This window comes from Vigna unguiculata, chromosome 3 (assembly GCF_037176805.1).
Source record: "Vigna unguiculata cultivar grain cowpea cultivar isolate G323 ecotype 2 chromosome 3, ASM3717680v1, whole genome shotgun sequence".
Taxonomy (NCBI): domain Eukaryota; kingdom Viridiplantae; phylum Streptophyta; class Magnoliopsida; order Fabales; family Fabaceae; genus Vigna; species Vigna unguiculata.
Window position 1 is genome coordinate 61,522,626 of NC_140794.1, and position 17,108 is coordinate 61,539,733.

Below are 17,108 nucleotides of genomic sequence, written 5' to 3' on the forward strand. Positions count from 1 at the left end.
CGAAACATCAAATAAACCTAATAAAATTGATTAAAAGACTAAATCCACGTATTTCGAAAAATAAATGACTAGATTGATCTAAAGTTTCGAAATGGACTAATTCTAAAATTCACTGAAAGTTAAGGTACTAAAAACATATTTAATCCTTATTTTAATAACAAATGACTTGTTGTAACATGGGTTTTGCTTTTCCAATACTTATAACCAGTGTTATTTTACTTCTCAAAAAGTAGACCCCATCGGTGAACTAAACTAAAAAGTATAAAATACATAATTCACAAAATATTTTGTATATGTTATGTGAATATCTTAACTTATGCAAGTAATGTTATTTAAAGGCACTCCATTACGATGACAAAAGTAATGGACATGGATTACAAAATATTAAATTGTTAGATATGTATAAGCAAGAAGAAATGATGCGTACAAAAATACGTATAGAAACACACAAGAAATGTTTGGTGAAAAACAATTCAGAAAGAGGCTGCTTACTTATTGATATATTACGACTTTTGTTTAATATATAGAATACAATGTCTCATCATATAAAGAGAAAAATAAAATCTAATAAAATAGAATATTTGATAATAATAAAAAAGAATCAAATATATGATATCTCTATCAATATAAATAAAAGCAGAATACATATAATATCTTTATCACCCCTCTCAAAGTGGGCATGAAGATAGGAAAGGCCCAACGTGAAAGTAGCAACAGGAAAGTAGAAGGATATAAGGACTTAGTAAACATATCAGCAAGTTGACTTGACTTCTAGAAGAAACATGGAGAAGATGAATAAGGTCATCAACAAGCTTTTATCAAATAATGTGGCAATCAAGTTCTATATGTTTGGTTCTCTCATGAAAAGTGAGATTCTTGACAATGTGAATAGAAGAATTGTTGTCACAAAAAGCAATGTAGGGAGTGGGAACAAAAAAATGCAAATCCTAAAGAAGGTATTGAATCCATTGTAGTTCACATGTCAGGGATGCCAAGGCGCGATACTCAGCCTCAAAAGAAGATCGTGAAACAAGGGTTTATTTCTTAGACTTCCAAGCAACCAAAGAGGTGCTTAAGAAAACACAATATTTAGAAACAGAACCTCGGGTAGTGGCACATGTTGCCCAATCAGAATCAGAAAACGCCTGAATTTTAAGAAAGAAGAAAGGTGTTTGATTTATACAAAAGACCATATCTATGAGCATTTTTCAAGTATCGAATGATTCGTAAAACCTGTTGCATGTGTGGTTCACGAGAGAAGAAACAAATTGACTGAGTTGTTGGACAGCAAAAGAAATATCAGGCTTGGTGTTAGTCATGTAAAGTAATCGTCCAATCAGATGCTGAAATGAAGAAGGATTTGGTAGAAGAGCTTCCTTGTCAGCATGAAGTTTTATAGAAGGATCAGATGGCATTAGTGCAGGTTTACATCAGAGCATTTTTGCCTCTGAAATGAGGTCCAAACAATATTTCCTTTTATTCAAAACTAATTCATCAAGAGAACAAGAAACTTAAAGGCCCAAAAAATATTCGATAGGGCCAAGATCTTTAATATGAAATCTATAATGAAGATGAGTTTCTATAACATTAATTTCAACAATGTTATTGCCATTGAGAACCACATCATCGACATAAACCAATAAAACAATAATAACAGAGGCAAATTTCTTCACAACAAGAGAGTGGTTAGCAGAGCTTTGTGTGTAACCAAGAAGAAGTAGCTCTGAAGTTAATTTTTTATTCTAATTACGACTGATTTGTTTTAAACCATGTAGAGACTATTTAAGCTTACAAACAAGATTTGGCCAAGGAAGAGAAAGTCAGGTGGAGGCTTAATACAGATCTCTTCATGTAAGTCTTTATAAAGGAAAGCATTATCAACATCCAACTGATGAATAATCCAATCAATAGCAGTGGTAGTGGCCAAGGCTATAAGGATGCAAACAGTAGTAGGTTTGACAATAGGAGATAAAGTTTTGAAATAATCAAGCCCTTCGGTTTGAGTAAAACCCTTAGCTATCAACCATGCTTTAAACCTATCAATTGTGCCATCTGGTTTATGTTTGATTTTGTAAACCCAACGACAACCAATTGGCTTGATGCTAGAAGGAGGAGGAACTAAAGTCCAATTTTAGTTTCTATCAAGAGCATGTAACTCAGCATCCATAGCATGTTTCCAGTAGTCATGTTGAGCAACTTCTTCAAAGGAGAAAAGTTAAGCTTGGGCAGAAATATTATGACAAAAAGCAGTATGGTCAAAAGAACAATTATCATGAGAAACAAAATGAATGTATTGGATAAGGTGTGGAAAAAGTAGAACATGAAGTGGAAGCAACACTACAATAATATTGATATAAGTATGAAGGCCTGTTTTTCACTCTATGAGAAGTTCTAAGATCAAGATCAATAACTTCAATGACATGGTCCGTAGTAAGGTCAGTGGCATGTGAAACTTCAGCATTATCAGAAACAATGTTAGTAACAAGGTCCATAGTAAGGTTAGTGGCATGTGAAACAGGTAAAGCTAGAAAATCATACAGACTAATATCACAGTTAGGAGAATCATCAATTGAAGCACTAGAGTATCAGATGACAAAGAGAATGAGTAAAGGAAAAATATTTTCATGAAAGCTAACATTCCTAGTCACAAAATAGACTTTGAGTGAAGATCACACAAAATATATCCTTTTGTTCTAGATTCATAACCAAGGAAAACACATTTTAAGCTTCGAGAATACAATTTAGTTCTTCCAGTAATGGCAGAACTGACGTAAACCAAACAACAAAAAACTTTTAGATTGGAAAAATCGGGTTTAGTAGAATTGACCAATTCATAAGGAAATTGATGGGAGTGGGTAACCTATTAATTAGATGAACAACCAATTTAAGGGAATAGAACAAGAAAATGTTTGGTATTTTTGCTTGAAAAAGAAGAGCATGACACACATTAAGGAGATGTTGAAGCTTCCTCTCAACAATCTCGTTTTGTTGAGGAGTTGCAATACAAAAGTTTCATGAAAAATACCCTTACTAATATAAGAATCATTAAGAAGAAACTTTTTGCCATTATCAAAACGTATTTTTTTAAGCTTGCAATAAAACTGGTTTTTTGTCAAATTAATAAAGTCTTGAAGAAGAGATTTGACTTCAATTTTATTTAAAAAGAAAAAGAAACCAAGTAAATATGTTATAATCATCAACCATAGTAAAAAAAAAAAACAATTGTATCCATCAATGGAAGAGACTAAAATCAGGCCCTAAATATCAACATGGATAAGTTCAAAAAATTGAAGATATTTACTAGTGATGGAAGAATATTTCAGACATTTTTGTTGACAAAAGCACAAGCATCACAAGCAATAACATAAGGAAAAAAATATCAGAATGATCAGAAATAAGAAGTTGTAAAATTTTATTAGATGGATGACCACATTTCATATGCCACAAGTTACAAGGACTAACATTATTAATGAGAGCAAAATGTGGTAAAGAAATATGTGTGTCAGATATACTCAAGTTATGTTTGTCTTGAGAACTATCTAAGAGATAAAACATGTCTTGATGTTTTCTAATTGTTCCAATTGTCTGGAAGGTATCTGTCTGCATAATAAGACAAGTATTTTAAGAGAAAACCATAAGATAATTAGTAGAATTAAGCAATTTAGGAATAGAGATGAGTTGAACAGAAAATTTAGGAACAAAAAGGGTGTTGTTAAGGATAAGATTGGCCAAGACAATGGTACTCGAGAATTTAACAATGACAGAATTTTGGTTGGTAATCATATAGAAATAGGAGAAATAGGTTTGAGATTTTGAAATAAAGATTTAAAAGGACAAATATGGTCAGTAGCACCACTATCTAAAATCCTATAAGAAAAAGGAAAAACAAAATATGTGGGTTTGGTAGTAAATTGATGAATAACAGTAGTTGTGGGAGAAGAATCATTTTGAAATTTTTAGATCAAGGCGAGAAGAGCTTCATACTGCTCTTTAGAGAAACCAAACTGAACTTCAGCTTTGTCATCCTTCCCAACACAGATCGATAGTAGAGGAGACGATATCAATCATACTAGCACGAGTAGAGGGCTTGGAAGGAGGAGGTGGACTTTAGTGTGTAGGTTAGAGCCTTGAAGTAGACCATGCTTAATCTAACAAGAATTATAGGTGTGATTGGTTCGGTGAAAATGGTCACAATATCTGGGATTACGGCCACCAGACCGAGGAAAGCGTCCTCGTCTACGATTGCCAGAGAAACCACTGCGAAAATTTTTATCATGTCCCTCGTGAAAGACAATATTGGCCATAGAATCTTGAGAATTATAATGAAAAGTAGCCTTAAATTCCCGTTATTATTGAAGAATCAAAGATAAAGTTTTCACCATAATAGGCATAGGTTCCATAAGCATAATTTGGGACTGAACTTGAGAGAATTCATCATTCAGGCCACGAAGAAATTTGATGACACAATCATCATTATGCTCTTTTTGAATCTTAGAAATCAAGCCATATGTGCAAGGAGAAGCACAGGTACAGACAAGAATTGTGCAATACAAAAAGAGTTATTTCCAAAGGATCTGAAGTCGTGTGGAATATTGAGAAATTGTGGAATCACCTTGTCGACAACTCTAAATTTCCTCATGTAAATCGACAATGCGAAACTTATCCCCATGAGAGAACCGTTGAAGAAGATCGATCCATATATCAGACGCAAACTCCATCCACATAACGGATTGTTTAATAGCGAGCATCATTTAGCGAGTGAGCCACAAAATTACCATCTTGTTACAGTGTTTCCAAGCTTCATGCAAGGGATCATTAAAAGGTGGACATGGAAGGGTGCTGATAACAAAACAATTATTGTTTTTGGTTTCCAACACAACGAGCATATCATGTCGCCATTGCGGATAGTTGTTATCGAAAATAAGAGGCGACACCAAGACAAGAGCAGGATTCTCACCGAAATGAAGAAACAGGGGATGGGCGGGGTTTGTGAGATGATCAAAACATGGGTTATGGTGCACGAGATTTGCGGGAGAACAAGAGGATAATGTAGTATTGGCCATGGCAGGAAATCAACAAGAAAGGAGAAAACATTGAAGGCGATTTAAATCTAATACCATGTTAGATATGTATAAGCCATGAGAGAAAGAAGAAATTATGCATACAAGAATGCGTACATAAATGCACAATAAATGTTTGGTGAAAAACAACTCAAAGAGAGTTTGCTTACTTATTGATTTATTAGAACTTTTGTTCAATATATAGAGTACAATACCTCATCATATAAAGGGAAAACTAAAACCTACTAAAACAAAATATTTGATAATAATAAAAGAGAATTAAATATATGATATATCTATCAATATAAATAAAAGCAAAAGATATATAATATCTTTATCATAAACTTTACACATTCTACGATACAAGGTTAATCATATACCTAAAAACTAAAATATGCATAGATCGAGTCAAATCAACACTGAATGACAATTAAATCGGTCTAGTCTAGAGGTCGAACCAAGTAAGCTCTGGTCGAAGGTCGAGACGAGATGGTTATAAACTAAGTCAGTTTGGACCAAAGGTTAAGTCTAATCGACCTGTATCGCAAGTCGATTCAAGTCAATTTGAACCGTAGGTCGAGTCTAGTTAGTTCAGGTTGAAGATCCATACAATGATTTTGAGCTGAGTCACCCCTAACTGAAGATAAAGTTGAGTTCACCGTAAAATAAAAATTAAATTATTTTATCCAAACAAAAAAAAATAAAAATAAAAATATTTAAATTACTCCATCATGACTATTGTTTAAGAAATTAAGATAATTCATTTACTAAGTATTCTAATTTTTTGACATTATGGAAATCTTTCATCCAAATACAAGGTAACAATAAATACAAACACATGTCATAAAAGTTAGGACAACCTATGATGTAACACCCTATTCTAAAACAACAACGAGTACATCCACGTACTTTTAAAAGGTCAAAGATGACTTCTAAAGTTTACATGTTTTGTTCGAGTGAAAAAATAGAAGGAAAAAGATTTTTTTACTCCGACCATTTAATAATTCTTATAAAAATAAAATAGTCTTAACAAAAAATATTTTTTATATTATAAAAGAAATAAAAAGTGAATAGTAATGAAGAGCCATGTTAAATGATAGTAAAAATAAGTGTGATGTCGAGAATAAAAAAATATCAAAGGTTTTAAGTTAAAATTTGTGATTTAAAAATTATACATAACAAATGAAATGTTTTCGTGAACTAATATTAAATATACTAGTGTCGCGCATGTGTGTACGCATTTTAATATGTATGATATTATATTAGTAAATGATGATAATGTAATGTAATTAAGTTAATATATAAAATAAAATAATATTTATTAAAATAAAGTGAATTATATAAGAAAATATGAGAGAATAATTGTTGATAAATAGAGAAAAAAAGAAGAAGCAAAGATAAACAATTTTATAAAAAACTTGTAAATATAATGGTCAATTTTAAAAAATTTAATAAATAATTATATTTTAAAAGGTAAAATTAGTATTTTGAAATGTAGACACAAAAGAAAAAATCATTTTTATATATCGTTATAGATTATATTTAATAAATTCAAAACATTTATAAAAAAATTCACTTATTATATTACAATTATTATAATCGTATATATTTGTTGTTATACGTTTTTTTTTTATAGTTAGTCTTCTTCTTTCGTATCATACTAAACTATCCTCGTACTCTATATATTTTCAAATAAAATATTATCTTTGGGTTTTTTTTTAAGGGCTGGTATTTTTCCGTCCCGGTGAAAACGTTTCAAAATAAAATAAATAATGATATTTATGTTTCAAATTTTGATTTTTTTAAATCAAAGAATTTTGATATATATATATATAAAACTAAAGTTTTTTCTTACTTCTTATAAATTTTACTTACATAATTCAGTAAGAACATTTTTTTGGGATATTTCTTTTTTCCTAAAATTTCAAGCTCTTTTCTTCCTACTAAGACTTGCATAGTGGAAAATTTTCCATGTGAGTTCGAGTTTGCTATGGTGTGTTTGTATGTTAGGTTTAGATTATTTTAAGTGATATATTGTCATTCCCTATTCTTTCCTCCATATATTTTCTTTCAAAGTATAAATACCTTTCATGATAGGAAAACTTAAGGTAAAGAAAAAAATAACGTTTGTCTTAATTAAATTATTCGTGTTTGCAATAATTTAAGAGGTAAATATATCCATTTATTTATCTTTGTACCTACTATAAATTCTTTCAGATTGATAATATGTCTTCCACACAAAATTCATCATTTACTTGGTAAAACTTGAGATTTGATGTTTAAGTAATTTATTTTGGTTGAGTATATATGTTAATGAATTTAAATTTTTGAAACTTAGTTTTAAGTTGGTTGAAAACAACAAAGGCAAAGGTTATTTTTGGAGTGAAAATGATGAGTTTTATAGGTTGACTTTTCTTTCCCAATTTCTAATGGAACAAATTTGAGGTAGTGAGCACAGATACTACTTTCTCCAAAGGAAAATAGAGATAGAATATAATAAATTTAATTTCATAAAAAAATGATATTTTTTTGATTTTGATATTACTAAAAGTCTTATATTACTTAAAAGTTTTAAAGACAAAATCATTACAAAATTTCGATCTTAAAATGAACAATACCTCTTCAATAATTTTTAATTAAGATAATGAAACACAAACATAATGACAATCAATATCAGACCTTGAACATGATATAGGGGACGGTTCCCACATTTTTTATTTATTCAATTTTTTTTATTTAAAATTTATTTTTATATATTATATTATTCATATTAACTTTTTAATTTCTTTTTAAATTTCATACAAAGTTTTTTTTTCTTTCTTATTTACTTTCACTTCTTTTCTCTTTTTCCCTTTTTATTTTAATTTTCACTCTTAATCTCGTATCATTTTTAAAATAAAATTACATTAAGGTGGAATCGAGAAGTTAATAAACATTTTTGACCGATTAATTTTTTCTGTTGAATAAATTCATTCTCTACTTTTTTTAAAGTAACATGTTTTTTTCTTGTATGTGGTAAATTTGTATATTGTGTATCACTTAAAAGTGATAAATTTACCTCTTTCTAATTAGGTGAATAGTAATAAAATTTATATTATAAAGATTATAATAAAGAGTAAAAGAATTGATTATTTATTTTTCAAAAAGAAGACTTGGGATGAAGATGAGAAAAATACAATTAAACTTTAAATATTTAATGTGAATCCACTGATCAAAGATAGTGAACAACAACTTTCAAAAATTATTATAATTAGATATAATAAATTTAAAAAAAAAATCTAATTTAACATCTGAACTTTTTTTCTAAGTTCCAGCAACGATGTTATCTCAAGTAACTTACGATTAATGATATTGAAAATTTATTATTCTTTAAAAAATCCAGTTATCATATTTTTTATAAAAAACTTAATTTAATTATTTAGTTTTGAAATTAAACGAGTTGTATTTTACAAAGTTTTTAATAGTTTGGGTTAATAAAAATATTATACCTATACAAAACAAAACAATCAAAACTCAAGGTGATAAGCTGAATAATATAGTCGTAAGAAAATATTAAAATGGAAATATAGGAATAAAAATGTGTTTTAATCTAAAATATATGGAAATTTTTTAATTAATATTTTTAGATTTTTAGATAATGTTTCTATAAGGTCGAATCAACCTCACAAAACCAATATACTGTCATTTACTCTGATTTTCGGTTGTCAACCTCAGTTGCTGTGTCCATAGTTTGCTGTGTCCATAGTTTGTCATCAGATAGATAAATATATATGATTTATAATTATATATATATAAACCACTTTAATCTCAAAATTTTAAAATAATAATTTTATGAGTCTTAATTCTTATATAGTATTTAATTTTATCTATTTTATTTAATGTGAGACATTAACTCACACTTTAACCATTTTTAATAAATTATTTACCCATTTATAGAGTTTTTTATTGAACTTTTGTCATTTAGGTGATTAGGGATAACTCGATCACAACTAAATTAAACCATGTTGTGTTCCTTTCGAATGATTTCCTGTGTGAGGGGAATAGAAAACATGGATTTGAAGGGATTTAGTGTGTTATCTTTCAGGGATTTGAACATAAGAGGGATGATGGATTTGCAGGATTTGGTTCATTTTTCATCCCAACGAGGAGAAGAGATTTGTGAGGGTGAAGTGTTTATTTACTTTGATATCCCTCCATGAAGCGTTGCTTTTGACGTGAAACATTTATTTACCACTATTTTTAACGTGATTGAATATATATACATAGATATAGTAATAAATAAAAATAATAATAAATAATAACCATATTAATAATATATAATAATAATTAGTAAAAATAAATAATAATAATAATAATAACAGTAATAATATATTAAATTTAAATATAAAGGTAAAATAGTAATTTTATATTTTAATCTATTAAAATTTTATTTTTTATCTATCACATAAGTAAAATTACTTCTAAATCTACCCACTCTCACCTCCAAATCATTTAAAAGAAACATAAAAGTTTTATTTCCAAATTAACTCAAATTCATTCAATCATCTTCTTCAAATTCATCTTTATAAAAGAACAAACTCTTAGATTTTGCTTTGTGTTTAATATCTATTTAGTTATGTTTAATATCCATTTAGTTATGTTAAGTGATGATTTGGTTTTCGATAAAAATGTAAAAAGGTTGAGAAGATAAAATCGAGAAATTTGATTGATAAGAAAATATTAAAAAGACAATAGCGAGAAAATAATACCAATAAATTGCGTCAAGAAAACATGATCGAGAAGATTATTTTTTTGTATTTAACTTGTAAAAGACTTTTAAAAATCAATAAAATAAAAAAATAATATGATGTGTAAGATCATAATCATTGCACTTTTCAAATTAATAGAATCAACTTAATAGTAATTAATTAGGATAATTTATAAATTTATTATGTTATAACTATTTTTTTCTTACTTTCTTCGAGTTATTGATGAAAATAATTTGTTGTGAGAGTTCTGTAGTTTGTTCTTGAAGATAAAAGTTCTTAAACATTGTATACTATATTAATACAAAATATTAGGTATAAAAAAACAAAATATTAAGTATAAGAAAAAACTTTTTACTTTTATCTACGTTTTAGAAAAAAGAAGTAAAATAGTCCATTAGGGATTGGGGACGTCAGTTGAAGAAGATAAACGGATATGATGATGTGCTGATTTTAATTTAACCCATTTATATGTCACAAGAAAAAAATGTTAAAAAAACCTTCCACTCTCTTTCTATCTGAACCTCCCCCGATTCGGCGAATAGGTTTTCATTTCCTTGTATCACTCTTTCCTCTCTCTATCACAGCAAAACCAGATACCATCGAAGCAAGCAAATCCTAGGGTTTCTCACTTCAAAATTGTCAACTATAGTTCTCTCTTTACTTTGATTTTGAATGTAATTCAGATTCATCTCACTTCGCATCTCTTCACTCAACTTTAGGGCTTTTCATCTCTTTCTTCCCCAAAACCCTCTCCCATAACGATTTGCAATCCGATTACTCGATCTCGACATGGAATCCCGAGATTTACCGTCGTCTTCCCCGTCGTCCACCGCCAACCGCGACGCCTCCTCCGGCACCGAGACCGAGGACGGCGTTTTCACCGTCGCCGTGGCACTCGCCAAAGATGCCGCGTTGCATTTCCAGTCTGGCAAGTTCGCCGAGTGCGCCGAGGTCTTGAACCAGCTCCTGCAGAAGAAGCAGGATGATCCCAAGGTACTTGAATTTTCTTTACCATTTCCCCCTCGATAGTGATCTAACCGGCATCTTTTCATTTCTTTATCTGCTGCTCCGTGCTCGTAGTTATTGATTGACGCTCCTTCTTTGGTGTTTGTTTTTTCTTGCTTCTTTGCTCGGTGCTACTGTTTACTTTACACTAATTAATATGCGTCAGGTGATTGATCTGTTTGTTCGGTTCTTTATTTTATGAGCTGAATTTCAATTTCGGTACCTAGCTGGAACTATAGCTAGTGAGCACTTGCAGATGCAGTGTAACGACTGTGATTGTAGATGTGAATTTGCGTCCTGGTTTGTTTGGATTTCCTCTATTAGAAAGTGAATGAGCTGATTAAGTTGTGTTGCGAGCTTCTTGCAGTGGACGTTGATGAGAATGCATTTGCGCTATGTGATGTGTGTATCTACTTAGAGTGCCGGGCGTTTGGAGAAATTTGTAAGGCTTGTAGAAGGAATTGTTGTAGTGGTTCCAACATGGGAAGTTTGAACGGAGATAGGGGTTTTTAGCTCATTTTATGGATAAGGAAATATTTCTTTGTTCAACATTTGTTTGTCACTTTGTTAACTTTGGTTTGGTTTCTTTGGTGGTAACCTGATTTGCCGGATAGATACCAGTAGCATGATGTGTAATTTTGGTTCTTAACGGTAACATGATAAGCGGGATAGCTACTGGTGGTACAAACGACACTAAGTCAACGCATATTGTTATTTTGTGGATTGCATTTGAGAATGCAATAATGTTTGTTGAGCAATAAAATTCTCTGCTAACCCTATTGAGGCCTGTTATGAGCAAGGGAAGACTTGCTTTGGTGGGTTAACAACTTAATGTAACCTGCCAAATGCTGTCTTATCTTTATGTTGTTTTTTTGATACTGTGTAAGGCAACCTTTATTTCCACATCTTAGTGTTTAAGGTTTTAAATCCTAATATTTCAGGTACTTCATAATATTGCAATTGCGGAATTCTTCCGAGACGGTTGTTCAGATCCCAAACGGTTGCTTGAAGTAATAAATGGTGTCAAGGTATGCTATTTTAAATTCGACATTGTTTTTTATTTCTGCTAACTGACATTTTTTATGGTCAGTAGCTTTTATTTTTCATGGATGTATTTGAAGGAAACCATTTCCACTTCTTTTTACCTTTATGGATTTAAAAACTGGAATTGCATGACACTAACCCCAATATTAAGTTTGCAATATTAAAATGAAGTTGGGTCTAAATAGTTTGGGCTCTTTTATATTTTTTTTCTGAGCCTTTATGCTGGCTCATTTAAGTATTTCTGGGTCAGTGAAATGCTGTCTTGGCATTTGGCTTGAATCAGTGAAATGAGTGTTTAAGATCGTGGAGGCCCTATTGGATACTGATAATTTCAGATGAATTTTCTGAACGAAAGAAGTCTCCATTGGAATAAGGATGTGGGCAAGATTTAACTTCCTTTCGAACCTGGTATGTATAGTTGGGGATAGTTTTGTTTCCTAACTTCCTTCTTTTGGGTATCTTATTTATGATATTCTTAAAGGAGGAAACTGGACATACATATCACCCACCACCTCAACAATAATATTACGAGTTAGGAAACGGTGGTGCAAAGTGTTTGGATATTGAATAGGTTTTCCTTGTTGAATAACTTTATCGGATGAAGTTCAGTGTAGAAATCAGGAGTGTTGTTTAAGCTTCAGACTTTTTTTATGTTGGCTTTAAGTTCTCATTTCTCTCGTGTTTGCCCCCTGGTGAAGTGGTCAGGTGGGGATCACGTTGAAACAGAAGGTTTTATTTTTACTCTCAAAATTGATTTATTTTGTTTTCGATCAAGTAATTGTAGCTCGAAGCCTTAGCTCAACTTATTTGTAATTTTATACTTATTCTTTTTTATTGCTGGAGTTGATTCAGAGGAAAAATGATGAGCTTGCTCTAGCTTTGGGAGATCAAGGGGAGTCAGTTAACAATGTTGGAAATAAAGTTGTTTTGGGATCCAAAGGAAGTAATGCTTCAGCACATCAGTTTTCAGGTTCAAACAGCACTGGCACCATCTATTCAGATGAATTTGACTCTTCCGTGGCAATGCTAAATATTGTATGTTCATTTTTCTCCTTATATTAATTTTATTTATTTCCCATTTTGTTTCTTTTAATGTATGCTTTTAATTACCTATGTTAACGTATTTTTTTATTTCATTATCTTTAGGCCATCATTTGGTTCCATCTCCATGACTATGCAAAGACATTGTCTGTGTTGGAACCTCTCTTTCAAAATATTGAACCTATAGATGAGGTATGTCATAGATGATTTGATTTGATTTTGGTTTTAATTTTACCCTGATATGTTGATTGCTTTGTTTTTCTCTACTGTGTTTTCTTTTCTAAAGCAGACAACGGCTCTTCATATTTGTCTTCTGCTGCTTGATGCTAGCCTTGCTTGCCATGATGCATCAAAATCAGCTGTAAGTTCTATTTGATACTGTGATTAGTTTGTTTACTTTTTAACTATTGCAAGTCTTGTTGCCTAATGCATTGTTCTCTATCATGTCGCATGAATGTATTATTCTTTTTCACTTACATATTAGTGCTGCTAGTTACTTGTTAACCGAATATTGTGAGTGTTATTACATATTTTATAATTGGTCAGTTCAACCATGAACCTCTCGTTTCTCTGTTGATAACTAAATCTTTCTTCTCAAGTCAGTGTTGGGTATGCCCACTGAATGTTTTCAATGGTCATCTGTCCATTTGATCTGTCTCAATCCTTTATCTGTAGCTATTTCGATGTTTTCTTTATTATGCTTGAATATATACTTAAATGTGTAATGCTTGGTCATCTGAGGTAGGAAATTAATTTACAGATTGCAAAATTAACCATAACATCGGTTATTAGGATTTCAGTTTGTAACATAACACCTCTATCACTCTAGGCATGGCTGACATGACATTTGGTCCTTATGTAGAAAATGTGCATTTCATGTAGGTGGTGGTATATTTTACTGCTTATCTCAACCAGTGTTAAAAAGCCACTACGGTGGCACTATTGTGTAGCCGCTAGTGTGTAGTGGAATTTCTTGAATCCATAATTGCAACACTGGGTGCTCTTGTGGCCACTATAGTTGTTGTGGTTGTAACATTTGTCCTGATCCTATTGTCATCTTTGACAAGTCTTCAATGAAGTGAACTTTTGAGTTAATGTTATACCAATTTCTTCTATGCATGTTATCTTTATTTGCATACAACTTAGTGTTTTGTACATATATAATTGATATGTGTGTGTATATCATATATTTAAACCATTATGTTACTTATGCTATATGATATAGCAGATTATTAACATTCTGCCATATTTAACAATCTGCAATTGATAACATTGGTCACAATAAGGAGGTCGTATTTTGAACTAAACTGAGATGATCTAATTTTAATTCGAGAGCCATACCCCATTATCTCTATTTAACTTGGGTCAAACTGAAAAAATTAAGATTTAGTTTACTTGCTTTTGATGGTTTTCTTTTATAAAATACTATGTTAAACTTTCTTGGCATAATTTATTGAACTCTTACCCTGCTAGTTGTAGTATATGTTTATCCTGAATGATTTGTTTTGTGAGCGGCCTAAAAATTTGACGTAAGCATCTTTTTAGTTTCTCTAATTGTACAAGTGCACTATTCTGAGCTGGAATCTGTTATTGTTTAGGATGTGTTGACTTATCTGGAAAAAGCATTTGGTGTTAGTAGTGTGAGTCAAGGTGACAGTGGGAACACAGCACAGCAACAAGCTGCAAATTTAGTTACCAAGTCTGCACCTGTTGCCATTAGTGCGTCAGCTACTGATGCATCCAGTTCTGACTTAGGGTCAAGTGCAAATGCATCTGAAAATCATCTATCCAGAGCTTTGTCTGAGGATACACTTGATTATGAAGCCATGATTTTGGATATGGGTGGACAAAATTTAGCAAGGCCAATGGGCCCATCTTCAAATGACATTTCAAGGGCTTTGGTTGACAGGTTTTCTACTGTTGATTTAAAGCTTAAATTGCAACTTTACAAGGTTAGGTTTCTACTTCTTACTAGGAACTTGAAGCTGGCAAAACGAGAAGTCAAGCTGGCCATGAACATTGCACGTGGAAGAGATTCATCAATGGCTCTTCTTTTGAAATCCCAGCTTGAATATGCCCGTGGTAACCACCGCAAAGCTGTAAAGCTATTGATGGCATCAAATAATAGAACAGACACAGCATTTTCAAGCATTTTCAACAACAATCTTGGTTGCATTTATTATCAGCTTGGAAAATATCAGACGTCCTCTTTATTTTTCTCAAAGGCATTAACCAATTGCTCATCACTGCGAAAGGATCAATCTTTAAAGCTACCCACTTTCTCACAGGACAATTCTCTCCTTATAATTTATAATTGTGGTGTGCAGTACTTAGCATGTGGGAAGCCAATACTTGCTGCTCGATGTTTCCAGAAGGCAAGTCTGGTCTTTTACAAACAACCTCTCTTGTGGCTCAGACTCTCAGAATGCTGTTTGATGGCTTTAGAAAAGGGCCTCATCAAATCAAGTCGGGTCCCATCAGATAAGTTGGGGGTAGGAGTGTGTGTTGTTGGAATTGGAAAATGGAGGCAACTAGTCGTGGAAGATCAGATTCCAGGAAAGGGACATATGGACTCATCTGAAGAGGATGATTCTTGTCCAAGTGAAGATGGGCGACTCAAGTTATCGATGTCCCTTGCCCGGCAATGCCTCTTGAATGCTCTGAACTTGCTGGATTCCAACAGTGCAAATTGCTTGAAATCTGGTTTGCCCTCTAACTCTTCCGTGGAGGAAAATGATGGAAGTGAAGTGTCACCTTCAAAGAATTCAAATCTTAAAACCTTACATGGCATTGATTCAAAGGCATTTTCAGTAGGAGTAGGTTTAGGTCAGGTCAATGCAAACGGGGACACTAAGGAGCAAAAGGGAGGAAATAGTCAGGAGCTTGTTCAGAACTCCCTATCCTATTATGAGAATGTCCGTAAAAGAGAAAATCAACTGGTTAAACAAGCTGTTCTTGCTAATTTAGCTTATGTGGAGCTGGAATTGGACAACCCTTTGAAGGCACTATCAGTTGCAAGATCTCTCTTAGAACTTCCAGAATGTTCCAGAATTTACATCTTTCTAGGCCATGTTTATGCAGCAGAGGCTCTCTGCTTGCTGAACAGACCAAAGGAAGCGGCTGAGCATTTGTCATTTTATTTGTCTGGGGGAAACAATGTTGACTTGCCTTTCAGCCTTGAGGACTGTGAGAAATGGCAACCAGAGAGGACTGCCGAATTTGAAGAGTTGAATGTAGGATCCGTTGCTGCCAAGAATTCTTCTCTTGAAGGCGCTCAGAGTATTGTTTTCCTCAAGCCAGAGGAGGCGCGAGCAACAATTTATGCAAATTTTGCTGTAATGTCCGCAATGCAGGGTGAGTTTGAGAAATCCAGTATTTTGATTACACAGGCGTTGTCCATATTACCCAACAGTCCAGAAGCCACACTTACTGCAGTCTATTTGGATCTTTTGCTCGGTAAGCCACAGGAAGCTCTGACCAAATTAAAACGTTGTAGCCGTATTAGGTTCCTTCCTAGTGGAGTAACATTGAATAAATCTTCTTGAGTGTTGTATGCTTGGGTTTTGTCATTGTGCCTGGCCAACGTCTCAGCGTTAGTTAGCAGGTAGTTTAATCCTTCCATAGCATTTGTAACATATATAAGTTCAATTCAGAGAATAATTTTTTATGATTCATTTTCCTTATAATTCTCAAATTTAGGGTTCACTTACAGGTGGTGGCTGTGTTTTGGTTAGTGCTGGTGCCCACCTTTGAAATTTGAGGTGTAGATCAGATTCGGATTGTGTTTTTACTTTTTAGAGGCTAATTTGGTTTATATTCAAGAATAGAGGTCATGTCCTTGTGCTTATATTGAAAAAACTGAAAGGTTGATAGTTATTTCGGAATTCCATTTTCAATCCTATGGAGTTCGTTCTTTCTCGTTCTCATTCACTCCGCGGGTGTTATTATCCAGATGAATTTGATCGTGTCTTGTGCTTTTTGCTAATGTATATATGTTATGTACTGGCTGGTGACTCGTATTTTAACATGGCAACGATTATTTGTATAGAATGTGTTCTTTTTATTACTTGATTAGTAGGACCAGGTACCCTTGGTACCCCATTGGTTTTTTATAATTATTTATTATGAAGATGATTAATGATGTTTTTAAATTAATATTTTATTTTTGATAGTAGTTGTTTTTTTCTTTTGCTTATGTTAAAATATACCT

General features: G+C 32.2%; 1 protein-coding gene across 3 annotated transcripts; it reads left to right on the forward strand.

The window, feature by feature from the left end:
* The first annotated feature begins 10,297 nt into the window (after nt 1-10,297).
* On the forward strand, nt 10,298-16,794 carry LOC114177591 (Tetratricopeptide repeat (TPR)-like superfamily protein). Of its 3 annotated transcripts, XR_003603153.2 has the most exons (7): nt 10,298-10,801; nt 11,755-11,841; nt 12,701-12,892; nt 13,004-13,090; nt 13,188-13,259; nt 14,497-16,502; nt 16,611-16,794. XR_003603153.2 is itself a non-coding variant. In XM_028062995.2 (6 exons), the coding sequence occupies exons 1-6, from the start codon at nt 10,598-10,600 to the stop codon at nt 16,441-16,443; spliced, it is 2,589 nt and encodes an 862-aa protein (XP_027918796.1). In that variant the 5' UTR covers nt 10,298-10,597; the 3' UTR covers nt 16,444-16,794. The 3 variants fall into 3 exon arrangements, 2 of the variants coding, with proteins under 2 accessions (XP_027918796.1, XP_027918797.1); XM_028062995.2 differs by having other exon boundaries at nt 14,497-16,794; XM_028062996.2 differs by having other exon boundaries at nt 10,299-10,801; nt 12,710-12,892; nt 14,497-16,794.
* The last annotated feature ends 314 nt before the right edge of the window (nt 16,795-17,108 follow it).

Excerpts from the sequence above, each read along its gene's own strand:
- LOC114177591 (XM_028062995.2), top strand. The coding sequence starts at position 10,598 with ATGGAATCCCGAGATTTACCGTCGTCTTCCCCGTCGTCCACCGCCAAC. Across the intron at positions 10,802-11,754 it reads AGAAGCAGGATGATCCCAAG|GTACTTCATAATATTGCAAT; the intron begins GTACTTGAATTT and ends CTAATATTTCAG. Across the intron at positions 13,091-13,187 it reads ATATTGAACCTATAGATGAG|ACAACGGCTCTTCATATTTG; the intron begins GTATGTCATAGA and ends TTTCTAAAGCAG.